Consider the following 27,988-nt stretch of genomic DNA (forward strand, 5'->3'; position numbering starts at 1 on the left):
TTGCTACGTTGCCGCTTGAAAACGGCGGCGGGGGCTTAGCTTTAAAAACTGTTCCTCTGATTGGCTGACAAGGGACGTCCGCAGCCCAATACGTGTCTGGGGGCGGGCTCAAGGTCGGGCGATTTGACTTTGTCGTTGGCCAGAGAGCCAGCGAGTTAATGTGCCGTTTTGCCGAGAGGCGTTACCTCACAGAGGCCGCCGCGGCGATAGGCTTGCTGGCACGTCATTCAGCGCTACTGTCAGGCAAGGCGGCCTCGAGCGTTGGAGCTCCCGACAGCGGCCGCGCTCGAGCAGCCTGCCATTGGCTAATATCCCTTTCGGTCATGCGCAGGGGAGGCCGCGTGGCGGCGAGCCCCGCTCTCGGATAGGTTGCGAGAGGAACCGCGGCGAGGAAGCGACCTTTCGGGATGGGCGGCGGGTGAAGGCCATGGCGGGAGGGACGAACGCGGCCTCGGGGCGGCCTAGGCTTGGCCGCCGCTTCCTCCTGCTCCTCCTGGGGGCCGTGGTCCTCGTGGTGCCGGCGGGCGGCTCAGGTAAGCGGGCGGGAGGCGGGCGGGCCCTTCTTCCCCTCTCCCGGGCGGCTGCAGGCGCGGAGCTGCTTCCCCGCTCGTGGAATCGCAGGAGCGCAGAGCTGCCTCGAGGGACGCCAGAATCTCGGCTAAGCCGCCTTCCCTTCCCAAGGCAGGTTTTGCATTTCTAGCCTGAACCGCCCCGTGATCTTCGGGTGAAGGGCGCCAGAGAACATGACTACTAATAAAAATAATTCACACGAAATGTACAGTTTCGTTAAAATGCTGCAAATTCCAGCCAAAACTAGACAGCATAATTTATCCGTGGTCTTGTTTGGGAAGTGAAGGCAGAAAGGCGACGTGATTTGTTCCTGGGCTTCGACATAAGAGGCGTTAGTTTGGTGTTTCCCAAAATGTTCATAATTAATTGACCAAAGAATTGGAACTGAGGGACCTAGCTCTATGTGAGACAACTTTATAACAATTGTTATGTATGGTAAGATACTACTACTACTGCTACTACTAATAATAATTGTATCCTGCTCCTCTGACTGGATTGCCCCAGCCACTCTGGGCGGCTTCCAACATACTGTTTATAAAAACATAAATGTTGTCAGGCACTACGTTTCTGTTATTTACCAGCAAGTCTCAAGAGAGCAAACTGGAAATGCCAGAAATGCTTGGCTATGATTTTGGGGTATATTAAGTTTCCTTTAGCTGTAAATGATGGCACTTGTTTACTGGCAAATGTCATATTTGAACAGCCCAGGTGAAAATTGTTGGTAAAAGGCAGGATTCACTAAACTTCTGACACTGACAGCGCAGTCCTGTGCCTGCTAACTTGGAAGGAGGTCCAGCTGAATTTGATAAGGCTTCCCCCCCCAGCAGTGCCATTTCCTGGAGGCGCAGAAAATCAGCGCAGAGTATGATTTTAAACAATTGAAAACAATAGCTTTATCCGCATCTCCAGTGGCTCTAAAATCTAAGTATATTTAACTGCATTGTGCTTGTTTGTCCCTTGCTAATCCTTGCCACTTTCCTTCATGCATGCACACACACCATAGTGAAATTTAGTTTCTAACTTCCTGAGACGGGAACCTTTTTAGTTATTCTGCAAAGCAGCCTTCTCTAACCTGGTGCCATCCACATGCTGTTGGACTACAACTCCATCAACCTCAACCTGCATGGCTGTTGGTGAGGGATGATGGGCACTGTAGTCAAAAATTTCTGGAGGACACCAGGTTGGGTGCTGTAGTCATAAAAGTATTTCCCCCCCCCCCAGGATTCACAAGTTACTTTTTGCATGCTTGTGAATTATTTGAAATTTCCTCTTTGCCAAGCACACATAATTTTTATAGTGCTTTGCAGAATCTACACAATCAGGTGCTTGCCCTGAGGATCTTAAAATTTCAAATTCAACGTAGGAGAAAAAAACATGGTGGTATGTGTAGAAGGTGCGTGTGTACATTCATGTCCATGAATGTGCAGGCTCCCTCTCATTGTCCACTACGTGTAGATTTTGGGGCACCAAACCCTGTGTTAGTGGCTGCTTTTAAGTTGCCTATTGCAGTTCATTGGTGTAGTATAACTTGTGTGAAAATGAATAGTGATGTTTTGGAATTTTTTGGGTCCTCTTTCTAATACTGCTCTCGGAAATAGTGCTTTCTTGGTGTAGGCTAGAGAGCATCATTCCAGCACCTTACTGAATAGACTAATCCTGATCTACATTTTGTATAAAACAACCCAGTTCTCTCAATTCTCAGGCAGCAACTCTGATTTCAGGCAAATATCTTGCAAATGTCTTTAACGCAGTCCTTGGTTATTGTTTGAACTCAGTTGATCGCGTGTTGCCTCTTGAAGATCATCGCATGCGAAAAGAGAATTCCTCTAAGCAGTTTTGCTACACAAACAAGGTGACCCCAAAATGGCATGACATATGGACCAGAATTCAGGTAAGAAATGGAGTCCTTTAAGTTTCTGGCAGTTGACGAACCTCAGCCGAACTTTCTGTCTGCATACTTGCTAACAAAATTAAAGGGAACTAATCCTAGATTATGTAAATCTCTGTTAAGTAGCTACATGTAGCTTTCATAAAAACCTCCATTGTCTTTTGTTTCTCAGCATACTGGTTGGGAGTGTGTGGTGGATGAACGATATGGGGTGCTGTGTAATGCATTTCTCAAGGCTCAGAATTGGAGCCATGATTACTGTTGAAGTGCTCTACTGTGTTACTGTGAAGCTAGTTTTGTATACAGTCATACCTCACGTTACGTTTGCTTCAGGTTGAGCGTTTTCAGGTACCGTAACGGGCTACTTCGGGGTTTCGCTGCTCACGCATGTGCAGACGCACAAAATGATGTCACTCGCATGCGCAGAAGTGGCGAATTGTGACCCACGCATGCGCAGATGTGGGTTGCGTTCTTTTCAGGTTGCAAACGGGCCTGTGGAATGGTTCCCGTTTGCAACCAGAGGTACCACTGTACAATATAGTCAAATGTTTTCTCTGTGCCTTCTCATTCTGTTTTAAGTTGTATTATACAGTCGTTAAAAGAAACTTTTATTCAAAAGAGCATTCTGTGTTATAGAATGATGTTCATAGGTTCAGGCTTTGAGAAAAATAGATTGTTATCATGGTTGGAGATGAAAGTCAAAGACAAGGTCATCTCTTGGAGCCCCAGTTATGCTGCAGATTGATGTAGCTGACAAATAGGGAACCTGTAGCCCTCCATATACCGTTGGATGATATCTCCCATCATCCCTGACCATTGACTATGCTGGCTGTAGTTGATGGCATACGGAGTGCATCAACATCTAGAGGGCCACAGATTTCCTATCCCTTAGTTAGTTACTTATCTCTGTGGGTAATGCAAACTCTCCATACACTATTTGTGATTTACCCAACTACAGTAATGGTTGGCAGATGTCTGTGCTTTCCCTGTTGGAGCAGCTCTATTCTTTTCACAGTATTTACCAGCATTACATAAGCTGAGTAGTATTCTTATACCCAGGTAATGGAATGTTGCATATTTGAGCTCCAATCCTAATCCCACTTAGCTGGGAGTTAACTCTGTTGAATTCAGTAGAATTTACTTCTGAGTAGACAAGGTTAGGATTATGCTGTTAATCTTTCTTCCTTGCTGGGTAGTTGCCTTTTTTATTTGTGGGAGAGGGTTGACTATGCAGCTGCTGAAGAAGAGAAGTTGGAAAATAGAAAAGATTGGTTGAAGATGGCACGATAGCCAGGCGGAAGGGACTTGTGCTGTCATAGGCAAGGTCAAGTAAGTGCTCGCATCACTTTGAACAATGGAGGTTCATACTTGTTGCAGCAGTGATTGCAGTTCCTATCACCGGTGCTTAACTGCTTGTGTCCTGGGAAACAGCAGGATCAGTCATTTAGTGGTGACTGTTGCTCCTGCCCACCCACTTGAGCCACGGTGTCTGGAAAGGCCCTCAGCCTTGATTGAATGGAATACTCACACCGTCTCTTGTAAACTTGTTTTGCTGCTCAGTTGTTTGCATAATGAAGTTCAGCATTGAAACTTTGGCCATCTGTCTCCTCATTCTCTCTCCCTGCCCCCGCCCCCACCCCCATTCTGATCCTGATTTTTCCCTTTCTGATCCTGTTCCTTCAAGTGAATGCTTCTACTTTTCCTTTATAATAATTGTACATTATACCAATCTTACCAGCTTCCTTTGTTGGCACGCTTTCCAAAAACCCCTTTCTCTTCCTTGGTACTTTCCTCTGAACCAGCCTGTCATTCATCTTTGTAGCGTGCATTTCATAATGGCACACAAGTTTTGTGTTGTTTATTTAGATACCACTTGAGTGGTGATATTCTGATTTTTCTGTATTTTAATGTTGGAATCTCCCTTGTGGCTAACCCTTTCCCACCTCTGTCTTTTGCAGATACGAGTAAAAAGCAGCAAGATGATCCGAGTCATCCAGGTGGAAAATGAGGAAAAGCTTAAGGAACTGGAGGGATTCAATGTGTGGAACTACATTGGCTCCTTCTTCAAAGAGAAACTCAATGACACCTATGTTACTGTAGGTCTCTACAGTAATAAAACTTGTTTGAAAGTTGATGTGCTTGAAGAAGGCTCCAACTACACCATCATCGTTGCTCGTAGTATGTCCTCTTTTACCTTAGTTGCTGGCTTACTGGGGAAGCTGTTAGTTGTGCATCTAGTACTGCTAAATGAATTAGATTAAGCTGCTTACTTCCTGATACTGTGAACTGCAGGCCTTCTGGTTGCACAGAAATGTAGTAGTGATGCGAGGGCACGAATATCAGGACACTAGCTGGGCAAGTGAGTTATGTAATCTAGATGCTTTGTACTACATGTGCCATAAGTAGGATGAATACTAGGATTTCATGCTGATGTCAGAGGCTTCACTATGTCAGGTTAATGGAGAAGTTGATTCATTTTGTGAGGGCCAAATAAGTCGCAGTGACCCAAAGTTCTTTTTTTTAGCTTTTTAACGAGATGTAAGCTTGACTTATATGGTATTCTTCTGGTTTTAGTGATCTCTTACCATTCCTTGTGAAAACCTATGTGTCTAGAATATTTTCTATTGCAAAATGGACACATGACACTCATATACCAAATGTTTTTTAAAAGTAGATCCTATTGCTTAGTGTGAAATTTCAATTAATGGTTCATTCTTCTATACTTGGGTGCAAATGCCCATCACTTGTGAATGACACATATGCACTGATCCTGTATATATTGCACAGGAGCTTGGCCATTTCAGTATGCATGCACCTTTTGCAATTAGTGAACTGCTGTGTGTGTATTATCTCAGAGTACCAAAGTTTGAGTAAAGTCAAACTTCGTTCAATTCATTTTTGTCTTTTACTTGGGAGGGATGTTGATGGTGAGAACTACTATTTTAAGGAAAAGTATTAACTGCTTGAATGAGTTATGTGCTATGCTGTGTTGTTTCTTCTTGGTAAGTTAGTGAAGGGACAGGTTACCCAAACCCAGGTAACCTGTCCCTTCATTAGGATGTAGTGTGCTTGTTCCTACAGTAGATCAGCATTCTTATGTTGCTGCACAGGAACTTTGTACTCTGCCCTTTGAATTAATTTAGATTTGCACAAAAGTATAGGGTGGTTTTGGATGATGCCTATGAAAGACAGGAAGCGGTCATCACAAGTGTTGTGTGTCTGGCAGTATTGCTATATGAAGCCTCATCATAAACGGGCACTTGGTCTGACAGCATTTGAGGTTACCTTACACCCTAATCCAAAAGATTTAGCAGCTCAAAGGTCAGTTCAACACAACGGATGAACTGTTTCATTTTCTTGCAGCATTTGATCCCAAGCTCTTCGTGGTTACATTTCTGGGCCTTCTGCTGTTTTTCTGTGCTGACTTGATGAGCAGGTGAGCACTGTAATGGGCGGCAGAAATGCCAGACATAATCTACTGCAGCCATCTGCTTGGCCTGTAACAGCTACCAGATTGATCTTTCCTGTCTAAAGCAATGGTAGTAGCTTATATGGTTTTTGTTTTCATAATGGAAGGCTAATGCAGGGGTGGGGAACCTCAGACTCAGGAGCAAAATATTCTCCCCCATCCCAGGGCTCTCTGTCTGGCCTTTGAGACCCGGGACTCAGGACTGCCTGTCTCCACTGTGCCATGGCTAGCAAAGGACATGCTGCTTCTTTGTTCCACAGAAAGTTGCCTTTTGCTCTGCTAAATCATGGCTATGCTGCCTCCAGTGTCTCTCTGGACTCATGGCTTTGTGGGCTTTCCCAGAAGCAACAGAGAGAACAATCTCCACCTCCACATGGCAACTGTAAACTTCGGCTTGTTACCCAAAGGCCAGCCAAAGCTTTTGGCTCTTGGTGTATTCCAGCCATTTCCCCTTGTTCTTGTGGCGTGTGTTGAATATTTGCTGCTCCTGACAACCTGTGTGGAAGTATAGATGTTATTCCTGCACAGCAACTGAAGTAACAATTGTCTTTGCAGAAGTCCACTTTTCTTCTATTCGGCTGGAATAAGCATTGGCGTGCTAAGTTCATTGCTAATTGTCATCTATGTAATGTCCAGAATGGTGCCCAAGGTGAGTGAAAGTACTGTTCTATTGACAATACTAGATTCTTTGGCAACAAGCATCCAGAAAGCCACGAGTTCAGAGTTCATCTTTCAAAATGTTTAAGCTTTAATTTCAAATGCCTTATTCAGACTGTCCACGGCTTAAAGAACATGCAGGACACATTGACCACCCAGTCTTGGCTAGAGGGATTGTCTTCCATACAGCTTTGTTGTCCATATTCCTCCTTTCACTGTTGTAAGTTAGCAAGAGGAATGAGTGAGATGGCAGCAGCAAGAGGAGAGGAAGCAGGATGTACAGCGGTGCTCTTTCCCTTGCAAATGAGGAACTGACAGACGTAATAATCATTGACCCCAGAGAGGGGAATAATTGAAAATAGGGAAAAGAGAAACATTTGCTTGCTGTGGGCAGATGAACATGGCTAACATCATCACAGAGTGGGATTTTTATTGCACCCTTCTCAATATATGGCTCTTGCCTGATATATAGTAGCTCAGAAGCACTGCAGTGCACGTTTTATGAACTAACTTAATATGATAAATGCTTTAGTACTGTGGTTGCCATATATACTAGAAAAAATAATTTTTGGCAGTGTGTGTGTATGTGTTAGTGGGTATATTCCATTTTTGCTTGACTACATTCCGCCAGCTTACCATATGCAAATTCAAATGTTAGTGGTTGTGCAACCACTTATAAAAATCCCAGTTGTGGTATTTTGCAATGTAGGAAAACCCATGCCATCAACCGCACAGTTCAAATGGTATATTTCCCTGTGAGAAAAAAATGGCATTCAGCAAATGAAAATGCCCGTCTTTGGACAAGTCTATTCATCTGATAGTTAAATAGCTGCTTGAATTGAAATTGCCTGTTTCTTATTGTGTTTCATATTTCATATTGTGGAGTTGTGAAAAGTGTTTGTGTGTCCTTTGTGAAAGCGTTTGGACCAAGTCAAGTGCAGATACACAGTTCTGTAGAGTGCCATGGCTGCCCGCCCCCTGCAATCCCTCATTCAACACCGAAATTGGCCACTGTACTCTAAGACCTGGTTCTCATAAGTGGGTAAAATGGGTAAACCTGTGTCTCAGTGGTATCCATCAAATGATTTAATTCTCTTCTATTAAAAATAAATAGACCCTCTCCCTGCATGTAGAGTGCTGGGAAGAAGGGTTCTAGTAGGGCATGTTGTGTTGTGTGAGCCCCCACCAGCAACCTGCATAGGATAGTCTACATACAGGTTTGCCACTCCACACGCTGTTGTGAGAACTAGGCCAAATGCTTCTCATCAGTCGCAACCAAAGAATCTGGCCTAACTTTATCTTGCCAGCCTATGCTGAAATATGCCTGCCTGCCAGAACCCAGCCATAGAATTTAAATTGTGCAGTTTGCATATGGTAACAACCTAGTAGTGTTGTATGCCTAATTTAGGGCAAGCTTGGATTGTCTGCTCTGTCGTGAATGCGAAAATAGCTTGCTTGTTCTTTTTGTGCCCTAGAAAAGTCCCATCTACCTCATGCTAGTGGGAGGCTGGTCTTTTTCTGTTTACCTTATTCAACTGGTCTTCAGAAACCTGCAGGAGATCTGTAAATTGTACTGGGAATATCTGTTGGGTGAGTATTTCTTGACTTTCTGTGCTTTCTTTTTCATCAAAGCCTGTGCCTTAGGCTATTCTTCATATTTTTGAGTGAATCTAGAATTATAGAATCATAGAATTTTAGAATTGGAAGTAGCACCAAGGGTCATCCAACCCCCTGCAATGTAGGAAATGCATTGCCTCCACACTTCATCCTCAGCTCCTAATTAGCTTGAGTAAAGAGTACCTAGAGATCTAATTAAGGCAAATTTAGCTGCACTGATATTTGTTCACACCAAAATGACAGCTAAAAAGTGTTCAGCAAATTCTGCTCAAGTATGATTTGGAGTCACTTAAACAGAAACTTAAGTAAAACTGGTATTTGGATGGTGACTCCTAGTGGGATGAGGCACTGGGGTGGGAGTTATGAAGGAAATAATGGCATCAGTTATACTACTGGATACAGTGGTACCTCGGGTTACATACGCTCCAGGTTACAGACTCTGCTAACCCAGAAATAGTACCTCGGGTTAAGAACTTTGCTTCAGGATGAGAACAGAAATCGTGTGGCGGCAGTGGGAGGCCGCATTAGCTAAAGTGGTGCTTCAGGTTAAGAACAGTTTCAGGTTAAGAACGGACCTCCGGAACGAATTAAGTACTTAGCCCGAGGTACCACTGTATTGCATGTGTCTTGAAAGCGACCTGTTTCAGGCTTCTAGTTATGCAGTCCTTGTCGACCGTACCAAACCCTGACTTGGTTTTGATCTTGAGAGGTTTTTCCTTTTAATATCCCATGTGAGAAGCACACACTGTGAGCACAGGAGTCATTGATTTAATTACACTTGGTATGATGCAACCTTTCTAGATCAGCATCCCATTCATTTTAAGGCTTTTTGGTCCAGTCTTCCTAGAGCAGACTGTGTAAAAGACCTGAGTTCTTGGCTTTTGTTGCCTTCTGGAATCTGCTGTTGGAAATATGTTTTAATCCTCTTGCTGTTAGGGAATAGTCAATGTTTTCTATCTCTTTCTGGCTGATTTAGCACATTGTTTTGCTTCCTGGGGTGGTGCTTCATTCATTAAGTCACTCACCATGAGGATAGTTTAGGCTCCAGATTAAAAATAATTCTTGGAGTATCTCTTTATGTTTCTTCCTTTATTTCCTTTCCTTTCTTTGCAGGTTACTTGCTCGTTGTAGGGTGTATCAGCTTTGCAGTGTGCTACAAATATGGGCCCCTGGAGAACGAACGCAGCATCAATCTCCTCACTTGGGGTTTGCAGGTTCTTGGCTTGCTTTTCCTCTACACAGGCATCCAGATACGGCAGATCGCCATCGCACTGGTCGTAATTGCATTCTGCACTAAAAACCTGGAGTACCCAGTCATGTGGGCCTATGCCATCTACAGGTGACGGGTGGGAAGCAGGGCATTGCTCATCCTAGAAGGCACAATCCAATAATAGACATTAATAGACTAGTAAGATAAGGTGTGTGCTTGTGTCTGTGTGTATGTACTCAAAACACAGTGAAATTTCTAACATGTACGAGAGAACAAGGATTGCCTATTCAAAGATCACTTGCTATATTTCATTCAGTGTTGGCCAAGTCTGTAGTTTATATCTGGATAATCAGAAGGAGAATATTTTGCATATATATACAGGGAGTGTCTAGACACTCCTGTAGAGGATAGTTGCTCAGAATGGGATGATTGTTGTTAATCATTTAAACACTTAAAATTCTGGGGCACTGTGCAGCAATCTGCTGTGCAGCATATTAGATTCCCAAACTATATTGTTTCTTTAATATACTAGTGTAAAGGAATGGAGAGGAAAGAGGAAAGCAGGCAAATTCACGTACCAGTTGTTAAAAGTTATAGCAAGTTATGTAATTGGGTAAAGTTTCTTCTAATGACCAGTTGAAATAGGTGCTATGGGGACAGTGTTCAAAAAGGAGGACCCATTGACTGGATCCCAACCAGCTCAGTCAGACCTCAATTGCAGCATTCACGTGCCACTGTAAACCATCGTTTTACTCCTCCCTGATTCTCTCCTCCTTCGTAAGGTGGGGCAGAAACAAACCATGATCCTGGCTTACTGCTGTGTCCAAACAAGGATTATGTCCAAACAAGGATTTGTTTTGTTCCAAAGTTTGCTTTCTCATCATGGTTTGTTTGAATAAAACAAAACATGATCTCCAGTTCAGATGTGATGCCAAGCCAGGGATTGTGGTTTGTTTCCTGTGCATACTAGTGGGGAGGAATGAAGTAGACATATTTACAGTAAGCCATTACTTATGGTTTACAGTGATGTTTGAACACACCCATTATCTCTTTTTTCCTCTCTCAGGTGAAGCCAGGTGAAATGGTAGCTGATGGAAACAGGTTGTGGGAGGGGGAATAGCTAACCTAATGCTTTAACCCCCAATTAATGGGTATGCTTTTGCTCCATGCAGCCTGGGTTGCGGCCTGTATGGTGGAAGCTGGGTTGAATTGTTGGTGAGCTTGCTCTGGATGTTGAGTGGCAAATATGGTCAAATGGATATTGTGTTGAAACCATTAAAATTGGGATTTCAGTTGCTGGATTGAAACATACCACTAGATGGTGCCTTCAGAGATTTTTGCAAGCTCTATCTCCCTCTAAAGACTAGCATCATGTTTAGATGCCTGGGTCCTCCTGCTCTCTGTGTCTTTTCTTCTGTCAGGTGGGCCTATGAACATAGCATATGAGAACATATATATTTACAATACCTGGCAAACCTCTTTTCAATTGAACTTTACAGCAGTAAGACACAAGAGACGTAAGACTGCTCAAGGCATAAAATTTGAGGCTGGGAGCGAATCGCCCTAAAAAGACAGTCAGTCTGTAAAAGGTCTCTCTTTGGGTCTGATGTAAGAAAATGACACATAGGTCTGAGGTCTGTTCAAATGTCTACCTGGTGTTCTCTAATTCAAAGAATACCCTACTCCGATTACTGCCAAATTGTGTTTAGTTGTTGTGCATCACAAGACTGTCTTGGGAAGAACCATCAAGATAATGCAGTAAAACTAGTGGGATAGAATCTTTCTGAAGAAGGTCTAGTCCTAGCCCAAAATCACAGTCTTGTGCCCTTTTGGTACAGACTCCCAGTTGCACCCTATTCTAGTGAAGCTCAAGAGTAGACACTGTTTCCTGAGCTGCTCAAGGGTTCTTGGAAGGCACCAGACTTTGATGTTCAGACTTGCAGCTGCCACTAATGTCATTGCTATCCTAGCAGGAAGGTCTCCACAGCCCCAGAAAAGCCCAGCCCACCACGTCTGCTGACTGAGGAGGAGTACCGGATACAGGGGGAGGTGGAGACACGCAGAGCCCTGGAGGAATTGCGGGAGTACTGCAGCAGCCCAGAATTCTCTGCCTGGAAAGCAGTCTCCCGCATCCAGTCTCCCAAGAGGTACTGTCCAAGATGATTGGAAGATGGGAGGGGAAAGCTGCATGGTGCTTTGGGATCCTTATACCCTTTGGGAGCCTTCAGAAGGACAGCCTGGTTACAAACTCAGCTATAGGAGGGAGGTGGGATCTGGGGTAGTTAAGGAAAGGGCGGGGGGGAATGAGATGCAGGTTTGAAGCTGGCTTCTCTGCTAGGGCCACACGCCAGGAAAAACTACCAAGTGTGCATTGCTTTATTGAGTGCGTGCCACACATGGGGGCCATTCCCCTGGCCATGCCTGCAGTTTGGACTTTGTCTGACAAATGTTTAATTGGCCCATGTTACATGCATTTCATGGCAGGCCATTAAATAATAGACATCTGCTGGTTGCTGCAGTACTCTCACTGCTCTCTGCTGGTTTGTCCCCAGATTTGCTGATTTTGTAGAAGGTGCTTCGCATGTGGTCCCCAATGAGGTCTCTGTCCATGAGCAGGAATATGGGCTGGGAGGTTCTTTTCTGGAGGATCAGCTCTTTGAAGAGGAAGATGGAGAGCGAGACTACAGCTTTGAAGAAGAGGAATGCGTGGACACCGCTTGGCCCCAGAATCATCTGAGTTTCTGAAACAAAGCCGGCTAGTATTCATGCAGATAGATTGGTTGGTAATGCCCCTTGTTGACATGGGGTAGGAGTTGCAGCGTTGCTGCTCTCATGTTAGAGTGAGCACATGTATACCTATGTGGATGGCACATACAGAACAAGGTGTCTATGCTTGGCAGACTGCGCAAATGGGCTGGGGTTCTATTAAAGCCCTGCTGCCTACACTAAACAGTGAACCGAACGTGCAGTGAGCTACACATGGGGCAGAGTCCTGGACTCAGTATCTTGTGGGCTGTGAGTGAATGAGGCTAGGCAACTGGGGAGCAAGGTGGAGTTGTGACAATCTATTTAAAACCTGCCGGTAATGAATTATTTTGCCTTGATTAGACAGGGGCTCCAGAGGAAGGGCTCACACCAGTGTGTGATGTCCAGCTGAGTTAGGGTTTGCTGTAAGTACCTTAACTGGTGTCATACTTTGTTTCTTGGAAGCCCAGAATGCTGTCGTCCGAGGTCTGACTTTTCATGGTGTCTGTGGTGGTTGGTAGAGATACTGCCCCCTTGGTGGCTCCTGTGCTTATCATCTGTTAGGCAGCTCTTTCTTATGCTATCAAACTTGATCCTGTGCTTGGCACAGTTCTTTAATGAACAGCAGATGACCCACATTATGCATGTTTCAGCTCAAACAGGATTTTGTCTGCTTGCAAACAAGATGCAACCAATTTTTTGGGGTGGCTTTCTATTGCTTTCTATGTTTTTGTTTGTTCTGAACTAGTCTCCTCCCAACATAAGTTTGCCTCTATAGCTTTCTGAAGCTGCTGTTTGGTGTCAGAAAAGACCAACGAACCGATACAGGTACTATAACAGGATTTAACTTATGCCTTGCTACTTTCAAGCACCTGTTTGGCCCTCTCGTTACTACCTGGCTTTAAAAATTCTGACAGCCAAGTTGGGTTCTCGGGGGTTTGTTCCTTTTAGCAGATGCAGCTTGGCATAATCTAATAAAGAGCTGTTAAATTTTATAGGCGACTAAGCCTGTCAAATTCTACCACCTTTTTAACTTCAGGGATAGTTCCTAAATCAAGAATTACAGACATAATGGCAACCCGGTTCACTTAGGTGTAGGTCCTTATTATCATATTTCTTGAGCCTTTTTCAAATTAGTTTCTACAGAGAAATGTAGCAAAGGCCTACGTTTTCAAAATGGTTGTTTTTCCAGAGAGTTGAATTGTATCTTCCAAGAGTGGGTGGCATTAGGCTCCATGAAGTTCTTTCAGGAATAACTCCCTCAAAATAGTTGACAGCATATGACAGAGAATTTGACTAGTTATATGTGCCTTATTTACCTAGTCTTGGAGCAACATGAGCAAACACAAAAAGGTGATAATAGCTGTCATGTCCTGTGTTCTGGCTATTCTGTTTCTTCTCTGTAGCCTGATACTTGTGCAAATGCTGCCCAGTATATTTGGCAGAACCTGGTCAGCAGGATTTTTGGGATCGGAATTCTTCCTTTTCTCCATATTCAGAGATCATAAAAACAATATAGTTGATCAGAAAATGGGGAGAACTCCATGCTGTTGGTATACATTTTGAGTGAATTTAGTGTTATAAGAAACATGGGACTACCTCTGAAAAACACAACCCCCTGTCTGCATCCTGCTGCCTTTCTCCAAAATGGTACAAATTATCCCATGCCCTGATGTACTTTGCTGTACTTTCTCCACTAGCTGCAGCTAGTGATGTGGAACACAGGGAGGAAATGGGAAAGCATTATGATAATGGGACCAGAGCAAGTTGTACTAGACTCTATGGGGAAGAGCAGGAGAGAAGAAATGTCATGGGGCTGGCCTTGGCCACTGCCTTAAGTTTTTTCAGTTCCAAATTCAGGGCTGGGGGGTAAATTGCTGATGCGCTTTCCCCATATTGAGAGCTAAACAGATCTGATCAGACAGAAGCACCTGACCTTGTATATTGCAAAGTTCACTTGTTCAAAACTTAAAACAAGGGTTTTTGCTCTACATTCTATGAAACAGTATGTGTAAAATGTCTTCCTCCAAGTGTTACAGTCAATACAAAATGCTGAGTTCACTTTGTCACAAAAGCAAAACACTTGATCTATGCAAATTGGGGATATAAGCCATTACGTATTTCTGGGGTAGTGGTGGAGGGGAATACCTCCTAACTGTGGTCAAACTGCCTACAGACAGGTTTAAATAAGTGTGTGTTTCTCTTTTATTTCTCCTACGAGGTGGTCAGTATTTTTAAAAAAGTTACTTTTGACTGTGAATGTACTGATATGCCATATTAATGCTTTCTCAGTTGTGTAGTGAAGGTTAAGATTTTTAATAAAGTCTTTTTTGGTAGAAAATGAAACTTGTGATGGTGTGAGGGGTAGATAAACCTTTCCACCTTCTTATGGAAGGTTTAGTAGAAACCTCTGCTTTGTTTTTTGTCTAAAATTGCCTCTTGATTGTTCCAAGCAGCTATTTGCTTGTTGGACTGCTCTCTAGCATTATGTACAATAAACCGCTTGTGAGTTGGAAGCTTTATTGAAGAACAACAACCTGCCCCCAAACATGAGAATCTTCTTGCAGGTGGTGATTGCTGTTATTGCTTGATCAGAAAGGCCTGGTTGATGCTTCCTTATATAGCAAGCCTGCAATTTATGCGGATCTAACTTGTACACATTATTTTTTAGCCAAGGGCTGAAGGCACTGGTCAAGCTGTAATTTCTGGAGTTATGTTACGGTGGGAATAATGTGCCTTAGGCATGCAAGGCCGTAGGGGTTTTGCAGAATAGTAATGGCACCCACACAACTAGTGTCCAAGGAAGGGTAGCAATAGCAACCCTCTAGTCAAATCTGCTCATGTTTAACCTTAAGGGCGAGAAACTTGCTTTTTATAAAAAACACACACAAGCCCAAGACTGAACTTGGGTGACTGAACTCTGTACCCCAGACTAGTTTCCCTGCTTTCAGAGCATGGTGAAGAGATTGACTACAAAGAACTTCTAAACAACTCAGCTTAGAGACAAGATGCAGTTCTAACAGAAGGTCAGGCACAAGTGTTTACTTGTTGAATTTGATTCCTTTAAAAAAACATACAAGTGAGGTAATATAGAGTAACCACATCAGAAAGCACACGGGGGGAGAAAAGGAGTAGATAGCAGGCCAGCTCTATCCCACACCCTTCTGTCTTGTCACACGCAGAAGGGTGGTCGCTACTGAGAAGAGGAAAAGCATGTAACCGTAGAAGCTCTTAGGATAGCCCTACCTGACTTCAGCTTCCTTTTCAGGGAGTTCACTGGAGACTGATGCCACAAATGCATGAAGGGACAGATAATGCTATTATGTAAAGTAGCATCCACAGGGCTCCTCCTTGTAGAACTTGGACCTCTCAGAACTGATGGTAGCCTCCAAACTTACTTTATTTGCTACTAATTGTTTAGCAGACAGGTTTCCTGAGTAAACAATGTGGCAGGTTATGCTTAGGTGCAAACAATAACGGTTAAAATCCCCCACAAAAATGCTGGTGTAGTTCTAATTACCAGATGCAATTATGACCTTTTCATCTTTTCCAAGCATTTCTTAGGGACAAGGTTTATTTCTTTAGCTGAATCCTTTTCATTGTTGGTGCCAGGAGATTTTCAGAAGCCAAAGAAAAACCAGTCTTTAGGACTAATAGCAAGCATGTTATATAGTCCTCAGATTTATTGAATCCAGTGCCAGTGAAACATACAGAATCCACCCCCCACCCAATTGAAGCACATGGCAGAGAATAGGGAAAACCCAGGCAACCACAGACCCCCTCCATGTAGCTCTCCCCACAATCTGCTTGAGAGGAAGCTGTAAGGCAACATGATACAGAGGGCAGGCTAAGGACCAAGCAGGTGTTAGTGGGAAAAAGAACAACCACGAGTGTCCCAGTGCCCTGTACCATTTATCCCTTCCACACTATCTAATTATAATTCTAGGTGTTGGTAATAGTGTGAGGTTGCTGTTCTCATCCTTTCCCATTTCATAGTGCCCTTGCGGGCTCTCTATGGTCATTGTTTTTACAAAGTTGTCTCCTTTCCCATTTTTCCTATTCTAGCTTGGTAAAAAGCTTTAGACCAGCCCTGGTTCTCCTCCCCACACCCAGCATCTGGCTACTCATGTCTCCCTACCGGCTTAGAACATAGGATGCACGCAACATCTACTAAACGTAAAGCTGGCTTAGGTGCCAGCTTATCTTTGCAGTGCAACCACTGATAGCTTATCCAAGAAAACATCTTTAGTCATGTAGTCAGAAGCCTCCTCTTGGCCCGTGTTGTGATGCAGCCAGTCCAGGCTCCTCCACCCTTCTGTAAATTATCAGATGCAACAGCTGCTCCAAGGTTATTCCAGGGAATGCAAGGTCCCAGCAAGGCAGCAACAGCACAATAAGTTAAAAGCAAATATTTGCAACAGTTCTAGTAGAGAGATTCTTCCTGGACAAGCATCTCTGCTGCTGGAGCACTCTACTCCCAACCGCTCAGTCGACATTGGGAAGCAGGCAAAGGGGTTTTTCTTCCATGCCCTCCAACCGGCGGCCTCTCTTATCCACACACCAGCACTGGCCTCTCTTCTGTCCCTTGGATGCCTGACACTGTAGGGGGCAATGATGTTAGTGGAAGATAAGACTACTGTGAAACAGCAGCTTCTCTAGCCCATGGATCCAGGCAATTCCCCATTTGTGCGTGATCAACATGCGCAAGCCACTTTGGCTCTGCAATGGGGCTGGACAGGGTAGGGTGGGCTTACATGCATCCCACTGACACACAGTGCCTCAAAGCACAACCTCTGTGTATATGGGGAGTTGCCTGTAAACACAGTGGGAGAGACTGGATATTTTTAACATAAGATTCTGGTAGGAAAGTTGAAGGCAAAAGAACCAGAACACTAAACCAACTGAGAAATTACTCAGCTTATTACTCAGTGTTACGGCTTGCTATAAAAGCCCAAGAGTAGCTCACTTTGCCTCTAAGCAACTTTTCAGTATACCTGCTTACGCCTGTAGAACCCTTTGGTGTCACAGTTGGGAATGAAGATGTCTTGACCATTCTGGTAGAGCGGGGCCTTCAACTCCTGCAAGATGGCTGCCAGGTGCCTGCGGCAAGGAGCCTGCCAAACAGAAATAGGACAGTAGTTGAGTTGTGGTGGGAACCTATGGCCTCTCAGATGTTATTAGATCACTCCATCGGCCACAGCCAGCATGGCCAATGGAGAGGGATGATGGAAGTTGTAGTCTAACATCATCTGGAGAGCCACAGGTTCCCTGCTACTGGATTGACAAAAGAGCTATGATACCCATAGGTGGACAGAAGCCAGAAGAGTCAGCCTGGGTTTAACAGTACTTTAAATACAAGTGTTTGGGTCTGCTTTACAAGTCAATGGTTTATACAGAAGGCACCGTATAAAAGTGTTAGCATGGCAGGGAGTGATATGCTCACTTCCCATATAGGAAGGAAGGCTGTATGTGTTAAACCATGAGGAAGTGTTCAATTACAAAATCCTTCTCTGGCTTACTGAACATATGCAATCCCAGAAAGATTATACCTCATGCTTTTCTGTAAGTAGGAATTTGGTGGTGTGAGAAGGAGAGAGAGAGAAATAGAAGCAGACAGTTAAGAGCAACAATGTGCAGGTTCCTCAGTTCTTCTAGCAGCACTTTCCTGTGCAGGAAGGTCCATACAGAGCAGGAAGCCAGAATGCCAGCAGGGAAGCAGTCCCTTCTATTCTTTCTCTGGGTGGGAAAGTACAGGCTGCTTGCTCCACGTACCATATCACGCTCCTGTTTGGCATCACTGTCCAGGGACAGCTGCTGTAGTTGGGTTTTGCCAACCGTGACCTCTTGCAGTGGATCCTGGCTCTGTAACAGGAGAGGCTCTGCTGTTGATTGACCGGCATGGTGATTCTCCTCCCAACCATCACCTAGAGAGATGGAAACAGGCTTCAGCCTTTCAGTCACCTTCTTAAGGAAGACAAGGGGAGGGAGGGAGGACCAGCTGCAGGACAGCAGTTCCCAAACTCTACAGAGAACAATGTTGAAGTATTGGGTGCATCCACATTCTCTTCCAAACAGAACATGAAAACAGAAGATGAATGGAACAGTCAGCCTCTGTTATTTCTATCAATATAACTGGTAACATTTACCACCACCCACCCTGTGCAGGGGGTGTGATTAAGGATGCACTGCATGAGCTGCAGCTGACGGGGTCTGAGGGATCCCAGAAATCCAGCCCTGCCTTGAGTCCTGTAACTGGGCAAAAGGGAAGCAGGACACAGTAGGGATGTTAACTAAACTGCCCTGCAGTTGAAAGAAACATATCTGCCCATTGTTCTGGAAGCTCACCAAGAAAATACATGTGTGAAACCCATCTAGCATTAATTGTAAAGTAAACGTGCCTCTATGCCAGGTATCAAAAGTTGTGATCAGTGAGCAATACCTCTCTAAAGATGGTGGGATTTGCAATACAGCCAAAGACTTTGGTTAGTTTCTCCTTGACATTTCAGATAATCTTACCCTTACCTAGTATTTTGCCAGATGCTGCAACTGGGACATACTCTGCACTTAGTCAAACAGACATTAGAAGCAACTCATCCAGAAAAACCCTCAGCCATAAAGCTATACTGCCCTGAAAGGCACGTAGGATAAAAATGTAAGAAAGAAATGTAGACTGGAAAGCACTGTTTCGCCTAACAGCTATTCAAATAACCATTTGTCCATCTCCAGCCAAGAACTAGCAGTGTCCAAAGGACAATTTTTAAAGCTAATACTCTCCAGAATGTAGTTTTGGAGGAATCTTAACAGTCACATGCATTTCCCATTTTTTTAATATATAAAAAATCCTAATCTAGTTATCCCTATCTCCTCCAGCCCCATAATGTTGTCACTTGGGACAATAAGCGTTGAACACTTCAGTTCTCCCTTTGTGACCTCAATCAGAATGGAGGCTAGCTGAATTCACGCCCAGATATATTGTTGTCAAGTTATGCTTTTCCGGGGGGGGCGGGGGCATGTTCAGGACCTTAGCCCAGTTGTGCTTTTTACTGTAGAATTTAGAAAGGAAATAGATGTATAATGCAGCCTTTCTGTTCCCAAATTCCAGCCACTTACCATTTAAGTGAGCATTTCTGTACACAAAAAGCACCTGAGACAAAAATCAACAACAAACCAACCAACCCACCCACCCAAGAAGTATATTTTTGCTGTTTTTGTTGGGGGACTTTTTCTCCCAGGCAGTTTTAATGTATTGGGGGGAAAGAAGGTTAAAAAAGTCCCATTGGGTTTTTCGAACAAAAGCTGATCCAGGGACTGCAGAATTTTGCATGCTGATTTAATAACTGACTGGCATCAGCAAGTCTGGAATAATGGAGAAACTCACCAAGTCCAGGTGTGTCAAAGTAATCATGACAGATGATTTTAGTATCATTTGGGGCAGTTTTAATAATTATACAGTCATGAAGGAACATGGATTTTTCCTACCAGCAACAAAGGTATACTCCCAGAAAGGAAAGCTCAGTGAGCAGGTTTAGTTGAGAAAACTGTTTCGCTCCACCATCCATGAGACCCAAGTGAAATTAACAGCTTCTAGTAGTCAATAATGAAGATGTAAAATTAGCTCCGCTAAAAATTTCTGCACATGAATGATGTGGGTAAAACACAATCATATACACATTACCCCTTACAGCAGCACACAGAGGACCTGAAGATTATCACTGGTTACGTCTATAGACACATGTGGAGCACGTTACAGATTGTGATCATTGACAACCTGTGGATTTGCTCCACAGCTGACCACTGGCTCAGCTCTCACATGAGACTTCTGCATTTTCCACACAGCTCCTCAAGGGGGCAGCAGAGCTTCCTTGCATCAACCCCTTTCCTGTGAGGTCCTGTACTACTAGTACAGTGGTACCTCGGGTTAAGAACTTAATTCGTTCCGGAGGTCTGTTCTTAACCTGAAACTGTTCTTAACCTGAAGCACCACTTTAGCTAATGGGGCCTCCTGCTGCCGCCGCGCAATTTCTGTTCTCATCCTGAAGCAAAGTTCGTAACCCGAGGTACTATTTCTGGGTTAGCGGAGTCTGTAACCCAAGGTACCACTGTAGCTCCAATTCAGTCTGGATTGTACACACAGCGCCCTGGCTCAGTAGAGACCATTTAAAGCTGTTGAAACGGTAGCAGCAGGAAGAACGATGGGCAAAGCCTACTTAGTAGGCCATAATGACAAGTTCCATGCAGGACTGAAAGACAGAACAGGTTCCAGCCATAAAAGATTCACATGTTTTTTGGAGGCTACATACATATTTATTAGAGAGCATGATGAATCCAAAAACTCAGGGTGCTTGTAGGCTGCCCAATCACATACATGTTTAACTCAGAAGCAATTCACAGTGTGATCAGTGGGACTTGCCTTCTTATCTAAGGATGCGTAGAACTCCAGTCTTAACCTGGAAAACTCCAGGAGCTTCCTGGCTGTGAAATGCTAGACCATTTTCACCAGTGATTGATAAATCCAGGATGCTGCACCAGTGTCAGGCTTTGGGGGATCGGCTTCCTCCCCTGTGGCCATAAATGAGCAGATCAAACGAAAGGGAATTCTTACCAGTTAGTTTCTTTAATAAACACAGCGAAGGTCAAAAGAAAGCCTCTAACCAGAATGGCAGTGCTCCCAATTAAGGTCACTCCCCCCTCCGTCCCTATTAATCTACGTCACTCCTATGTTTTGTAATCTGAGATTGTAGCCTCTGTGCTTTCTGTTCTGCCACTTTCTGAGCTCTCTGGGACTTTGGGGAAGGGGGTGGATAGTACCCAGGGACTGTGAATCTGTTAACTCTCTCTTTTCTAGTGTTAGATCTGCTAGCTGTTCCCCATCCAGTATTTCCCAGCTTCTGCCTTCTGAACTATGCCCCTCTGCAAACCACTGTTCCAAAGCTATACTGTCCTCCTGCTCTTGGGAAGATTCAGTATCAGGAGGGGGGGGGGCGGCTCCCACCATTCCTCCTCAGTGCAGCCCTCCTCAGGACAGTCCCTGACAATCTGCAAGTTATCCACATGATAAATTATACCTTTACCCAGGTCATTTGATCAAATGGAATCAAGGTTCAATCGATTAGATACAAAGCCCCACTTAGCCTAGCATAAACAGCAGGCAGATGTTGGTTAAGTGTTTTCCTAACTACAAAAACAAGGCATGGGTAAAATGGCAAAATAGGAAGAGAGATGTATGCATGAGTTACTGAAGATCCCATCCAGATCACAACTGGTCTAGACTCTACACTGCTTTCATCTTTCAAAAACTACTTCTGCACTAATAGTGTCTAAAAGTTTGATATTAAAAAGCTGGATTTTTTTTAGTATTCCAAAGAATTTGTTGGATATTGCTGTCTCTAAGCCAGCTTCTACAACTCATGTAAAGGGTAAAGGGGACCCCTGACTGTTAAGTCCAGTCGCGAACAGCTCTGGGGTTGCGGCGCTTCATCTTACTTTACTGGCCGAGGGAGCCGGCGTTTGTCCGCAGACAGCTTCTGGGTCATGTGGCCATCATGACTAAGCCACTTCTGGCAAAGCAGAGCAGTGCACAGAAACACCATTTACCTTCCCACTGGAGAGGTACCTATTTATCTACTTGCACTTTGATGTGCTTTCAAACTGCTAGGTTGGCAGGAGCAGGGACCGAGCAACGGGAGATCACCCCGTCGCGGGGATTCGAACTGCCGACCTTCTGATCAGCAAGCCCTAGGCTCTGTGGTTTAGACCACAGCGCCACCAGCATCCTCCAGTGTTCCTAGGTTTTGACTACTTGTGTAATCCTCTGCATGTTTACTTGGACATAAGCGTCCTTGAACACTTTATTCCCCAAATAAGCGTGCATAGGATTGCAGCTTCAAATGCAGGTTTATTCTTATTTCCACACAATGTTGGCTGTAGTAAATGTTTCTGAGCAAGGTTTGATGCTGCTCCTCCTTACAATGTCAGGCTACAAGTGTATTACAAGGATAGAAAGCTGTCATAAATTCATGAAACAATGTTCAGTGCTACATTTGTAATGTAAAAAACTGATGTCTCATTTTTGGGTTTGTTGAACTGCATGCATGCACATACTTGAATTCACTCCAAGAGGCCTGAATAAGGTTGCCATTTAAAATATTTTAAAGTAGGAGGTGGAGGAAGATGCACTCAGTGCTTCTTAATCATCAGGACAGTGGCACTCAGTGCTTCTTAGTCATCAGGAGCGGAGTGAATTTTACAAGCTCAACACAAGCAGTTCTCCAACCACAATCCCTCAGCAGAGGGAAGGGTTTGGCATGATCTCCACATCTCCAATATCCCTTCTTACCTCTGGATTTTATTTTGAGAAGAGAATGACAATTTATTGCACAAGCCATTTGTGGGACATGCTGACCACAATTCCTTGCTGCCAACTGTGGTTTTCATCTTCTCCATATTAACAAACTAAGAGATCTTTTTATTTTTATATCAGCCAGCGTAACTGGGGCACCTGTTTTGCATGTTCAGTGCCAAGCTAAGCTCAAATCTGCATACCTTAACATTACATTTGCATAAAATCTGCATAACTAGACATTACATTGGAAATCCATTGCACTGGAAGGGCTACCAAGATAGCTGTTTTCTCCAGAAGTGACATAACTTGCTCACTTGGGAATGTTGGAGAATCCAGATGATGTTGGTATGACATCGTTCTGTTCCAGTGTTCTCTCCGTTGTCCTTTTGACTTTATAGGCCTAGTTCACTGCAAACTGTCTGACTTTTAGTACAATCCTAGCGCTAGCCTCAGCTCACCCAGCACAGGAGTGGTCCATGAGGCAGCTGTTGCTGAGGCTGGCAAACCCCAACTGTTCTGCATTTCTTGGTTGCTCTGCCACCATTATTGCCCCTGCATCTATGGAGTTCTGTTGAAAAAGGTGAGAATTCTCCATATCACCTGTTCAGGAGAGCAAAAGAGATTGGATTCAGACCTCCTGTTTTTCCTGCCAAACAGCTGAATGTCAGGATTTTAATCTGCAATGCTTTATTTTTTTTAATGTTACAGACCATGTCTTCCCATATTAACTTGTCTGTGCTTTAAAATCTTCTGCTGATGTTCATTCTCCAGGTGCCTCCTTCATCAGAGATTTGCTATTCAACAGTAAGGGAAAGGGTTTTCTCAGCAGTGGCCCCCCAGTTATGGAATGCCCTCCCTATAGAGGCTTGGCTTCCACCAACACTGCAGTCTTTCCAGTGCCAACCAACATTTTTATTCACACAGGCATTTTAAATTTTTGTTTTATCATCATTTTATGCTATAAACCGATTGTATACCACTCTGAAATCCAAATGAGTTGAATGGCAACAAATACATGTTTTAATAAATAAGACCACAGGGTGGGGGGCGGAGGCAATGTCAGGGCCATATGCCAGGTATCAGGGTGTATGGGATGTTAGGAGAGGGATAGCACCTCTGGTGGGGGACACATCATGCTCCTTCTGAGTTAGTTTGCCCACTTTTGGTCCCCACCCTGCACTCAGCTCTCGCCTGTGGCTCCTAGAAGCTGTCAGCAGGTGACAGCAGCCACACCCCGGGAACGGCTTCGACTGGCCAGCTAAACCAGGTGAGGGGAGCCGATGGGTCTCAGACCCTTGGCAATTTAGGGACTTCCCCTGCATGGGAAAACGGGCTCTGGTGGATTGAATGGACGAGACCGATAGTTGGTCCAGTGGTCAAGAAGGCAGTTTCTGCAAGTGCTGAAGAGGGAAGTGAGGGGCAGGTGGGGTTTGTCAAACCTGGAAGGGAGCCCATCTAAGAGAAGGAAAACTCTGATCCTAAATCTCTGCTGCCTTATGAGCAGAGGCATGGGGGGGGGGTCTGTGGCTCTGGGCCCAATTTTGTGAGGGGGCACCAACAGGCACCCTACAGCAGGCTCCTCCATCAGAGCCTGACTCTGATCAAGAAGCAGCTGTGCCTTGGCTGTGGCGCTCTTGCCTCTATGCAGCTCAGCCCTGGGTCAGACCTGACCCAGAGGAGGAGAGCAGGAGAATGGGCAGCAATGCTGCTGGCCCACCCTCCTTGGCCACGGTGCGCCTTGTGCCCAGCCACAGCAGCTGTGCCACCGGGTCAGGTCTGACCCAGAGGAGGAGAGCAGAAGGAGAGTGGGCAGCAGCTCCCCCCCTTCTCCCCTGGACTGTGGCACCCGGGAGGGCACCCTCCAGCCCCACTGGGAGCACACCCCATGCAGTGCAGGCATACGCTCTGCCGCTGCTTGTGAGATATCTTCAGAAGAAGAAAAGGCTATGGAGTACCCCTACAGAAATCCACATTTGGATGGTGCCTTGTATGCCTTCTGGCAATTCCTGCAGCCCAGCTGGTGCCAAACATATTGCTCTGCTTTCCTTTGGACCACATCAGTGAGGCAGAGAGGGAGTTTGCCCAAGACCTCCAGACACACTGCCCAGGCTTGCACCCTGAGAAGGTCACATCCGTGCTACTAATGCAGCGGTTGATTTCATCTCTTGAGACAGATGGATGCCAACAGAAGCCAGGAATCTCATGGCCTGATGTTAACACTTAGCCTTGGCTGTTTCCATGGACTGGATGTGTTCAACTTCAGAGAGCATCAGGAACAGAAGGAACTAAGAATGCACAGTATCAGCCTCTTCCCTGTTGCACTTTCAGGATCCAGATTAACTGCTTACTTGTTGTCCCAGGGAGCCTGGGAGCTCCATAGCAGACCAAAATCTGGATTCTGCTCTGGCTAGTTATAGACCCCAACTGGTTCTGGCAAAAAAAAAAAAACAAGGAGGTCTAGCCAAGCATAACCAAAATTTTTGAAAAAAGGAAATGCAGGGCCAGCTTCTCTCTTTGTCCACTGCTCTGTGTCACAACACAAAGGATAGCCAAGTTTTGCTGGTGAAAATAAGTACCCATGTGAGTTGCCCAGCATCTTTCCATCATCTGGCAGAATGGCTCCTTTCAGCTTGCTGGAGAGGAAAAGCAAAACCAAGGACACTTGCAAGTAATCCAGTTTGCAGATTGTGGCTCATTTCATGCAATCAAAGAAAACAGACTGTTGTCAGCAAGTGCCCAGGAAGCAAGCAAAAACGTGTTTTCAGGAGTTGTGCTCCTGTGCAGAGTCGGACACGCTGCCAGACATGCTCACATCCCCTCCTCTCCTGTTGCCACAGACCAGTACTAGCATTTCAAGAGTTCAGAGGCACAGTGTCCTTAAGTCTAATCATAAATCCAACTCATAAAGTAGGTTCATGACAAGGAGCTGCCAGATCCAAACTTTACTTGCACAGTACAGTATATTAGTTTTATAGAGTTGAAGCCCAAGCTCTTCTTCCCAGGGTTCCTCTCTCCACCACACAAACTAGTGGATTCTTGCAGTCTACAAAGGGAAGTTGTAAAGAACTGTTTGTGAACCCTCCCCAGAGAGAACAGGAGAAGGTGCAGCTCCAGGTGGGCAGAGATGATTTTGCAGTCTTCTCCCTGCAAGACAAGGTTTGGCACTGCACCCACTACTAGTCTGAGCAAAAGGTGACTCAGGCCTGGCATGAGAGATCAAGGGTGGCAGTGGCGTCTGTTCAGCTCACACACAAGTCTAGGGACAGAAGAAGATACTGCAGATTCTCCCCATCCCATCCCAAAACATTCCTGACAGCAAACACCCATCTCCTCTCTGATCTTAAGGTATTCATTCCCAAACCTGAGGAGCTGCTTTCACAACAGCCCTTTCACACCCTTCTGACCTAACCGATTTCAGGGGTCATCCCTGGTGTTTATACCTGGGTTGGAGGGGCTATGGAGGCTTCTGGTCCTCAGGATGCATATAGTTAGGTCCGAGTTACCAGAGAGGCATTAAATGTTTCCAAAGTTGGAACAAAACATGAACGGTTGAGCAAAGAACTCAAAGCACACGCATTTCAAAAGTACCTACTCCCCCTGCACAAACATGATTCCAAATCAAGTAACTAATTCAGATTCAAATTTTGTAGTTTAAGCACAGGGGGAAAAAATCTATGAGCCCTTACAACTTTTATGCTTCAAGGCTAGAAAAAGAAGCAGCCAGCATTCGCTACCCAGCGCCCGAAAGACTGCTCTTCCCTTTCTGCCCTTGACTGTACATCTTCACAATCTTCAATTTTGTTTGGGGCATAGGGACTGCTTATATAGGTTTAAATCAGACTGTGTGAATTATTTTAATTCTTAATGTGAGCTTCTTTTGTTTCTCCTTTTGTCTTTACTGTATTTACAAAATTAAAGAAATGTAAAGAAAGAACACTTGAATAACTGCCGGCAATCCTATGGCTCTTTACTTGGGAGTAAATCCCACAGTGTTCAATAGGGTTTTGCTCCCTTTGCGCTGAGGATCTTACATGTGAATCTTGATGAAAGGCTAAGGAGGTTCAGTCATCTCCTGCATCCAATATGCTCCCAACCCCCCTTTATACTTCCTCACCCTCCATACTTTATGATCGCTTGCATGGCAATCTTGGCCCCGCGATATTTCATGGAAGGATAGAATTGAAGAGTTGCAAGGGACCCCGCAGGGTCATCTAGTCTAACCCCCTTGCGGGACTCTCTACCGCCTTCCGCCCCCTCTCCCCGCTTCCACGCTTGCCAGGCGCGGCTCCTCCACGGCACTCACCTGCCGCGGGCGCCGCCTCCGTCTGGTTCCGGCCGCCTCCGGCCACGCAGACCCCCCGGCCGTGCAGCAAGGCGTGCAGCGGAGTGCGCTCGCCGGGCCGAGGGACGCAGCGCAAGCCGGGCGCGCAGCTCGGGGTGTAGACGCCGCACGGCTCGCCCAGCACCCGCGCGTCGCAGCCCTGCTGGTCGCGGAGAGCCTGCGCGTCCCGGGCAGAGGATGCGCGGCCGGCCGCCGCCGCCGGGGAAGCGCAAGGGGCGCCGCCGCCTCCTGGCCGCCCTCCACCCGCCGCCGCCTCGGTCAGCAAGAGGAGCAGCAGCAGCGCCGTCTCCAAGCAGCAAGCCGGGAGCATGGTGGTCCGCAGGGCGCCCGGTGCCGGAGCCGCGGACAGAGTGGCTTGTGCGCCGCGCGGCAGCCCTTAAATGCGTGCAGCGCGCAGCGCCAACCCCCGAGCTGCCGGCCTCCTTCCGCGCCAGGTGCGCAGCCTGCCCGGCTGGAAGGGCGCCAGCCCGCGGGGTGGGGCTGCGGGCGACCGCGAGCTGGCGGGCAGCTGGGGCCCCGCGCTCCGAGGCGGGAGGCTGCCAGGCGCCCTTCGCGGCCGAGGAAGCGCGCCGTGCGCCAAGCGCCCGCTTCTCGTCTTGGGAACTGCCTGACCAGCAAGCCGCGGAAAACCTGCGCGGCGGAGTGCTCGGAATCAGGAACTGGAGGAAAGACCGCGGTTTCAGAATCCCGTAGACAGAGGCGGAGCGGGGGGGGGGGGCGCTTACCGCACCGGAGCCTCGCGTCCCCCCCGGAGGCGCCTGCAGGCTCCGCGCGGCCCGAGAGGGCACCATGGCGCCGGCGTCTGCCCGCCGCCTCTCCCTCCGGCTGCCGCCCGACTGCTGAGCGGACTCCCTGCAGGCTCCTCGCCGCTCGAAAAAGCAACGCGGGCCTGCAGGGCGCCGCAGCGGAGCGCGGCTCGGGCCCCGGGACTGTGGCCCGTCCCGCCCCGAGGGCGCCCAAGCGGCCAGCTGCGCCCCTGCCTATACAAGCCGCGAAGCGCTCTTTCTCGACCCAGCCCACCTGGCGGGAAGAGGGGATGGAATGGTTAAATCAGCAGGAACCGTGTTTAGGATGGGCCTGCAAAGCACCGTCCTTCTGCACACTTGCTCCGGAGGAAGGTCGCCTGCCCCACTTTCAGGAACTTATTT

The 27,988-nt window shown here is 46.0% G+C and overlaps 2 protein-coding genes across 4 annotated transcripts; one reads left to right on the forward strand and one right to left on the reverse strand.

Moving 5' to 3' along the window:
• Positions 1-223: 223 nt before the first annotated feature.
• NEMP1 (nuclear envelope integral membrane protein 1) lies at positions 224-14,497 on the forward strand. 3 transcript variants are annotated; one of them, XM_083599795.1, is made up of 9 exons: positions 224-533; positions 2,346-2,461; positions 4,417-4,636; positions 5,822-5,894; positions 6,483-6,576; positions 8,060-8,174; positions 9,315-9,540; positions 11,382-11,558; positions 11,964-14,497. In XM_083599795.1, exons 1-9 carry the CDS (start codon positions 428-430, stop codon positions 12,154-12,156), a joined length of 1,320 nt encoding a protein of 439 aa, XP_083455921.1. In that variant the 5' UTR covers positions 224-427; the 3' UTR covers positions 12,157-14,497. The 3 variants fall into 3 exon arrangements, with proteins under 3 accessions (XP_083455921.1, XP_083455919.1, XP_083455920.1); XM_083599793.1 differs by having other exon boundaries at positions 11,385-11,558; XM_083599794.1 differs by lacking the exons at positions 224-533; positions 2,346-2,461 and adding an exon at positions 3,865-3,996.
• Positions 14,498-15,817: 1,320 nt separating this feature from the next.
• IGFBP6 (insulin like growth factor binding protein 6) lies at positions 15,818-27,793 on the reverse strand. Its single transcript, XM_083599815.1, has 4 exons — positions 26,802-27,793; positions 17,929-18,080; positions 17,151-17,270; positions 15,818-16,755 (listed from the first exon to the last, which is right to left on the reverse strand). The coding sequence occupies exons 1-4, from the start codon at positions 27,148-27,150 to the stop codon at positions 16,642-16,644; spliced, it is 735 nt and encodes a 244-aa protein (XP_083455941.1). The 5' UTR covers positions 27,151-27,793; the 3' UTR covers positions 15,818-16,641.
• Between the last annotated feature and the right edge of the window lie 195 nt (positions 27,794-27,988).

This window comes from Podarcis filfolensis, assembly GCF_964270895.1.
Source record: "Podarcis filfolensis genome assembly, chromosome: 2".
NCBI lineage: Eukaryota > Metazoa > Chordata > Lepidosauria > Squamata > Lacertidae > Podarcis > Podarcis filfolensis.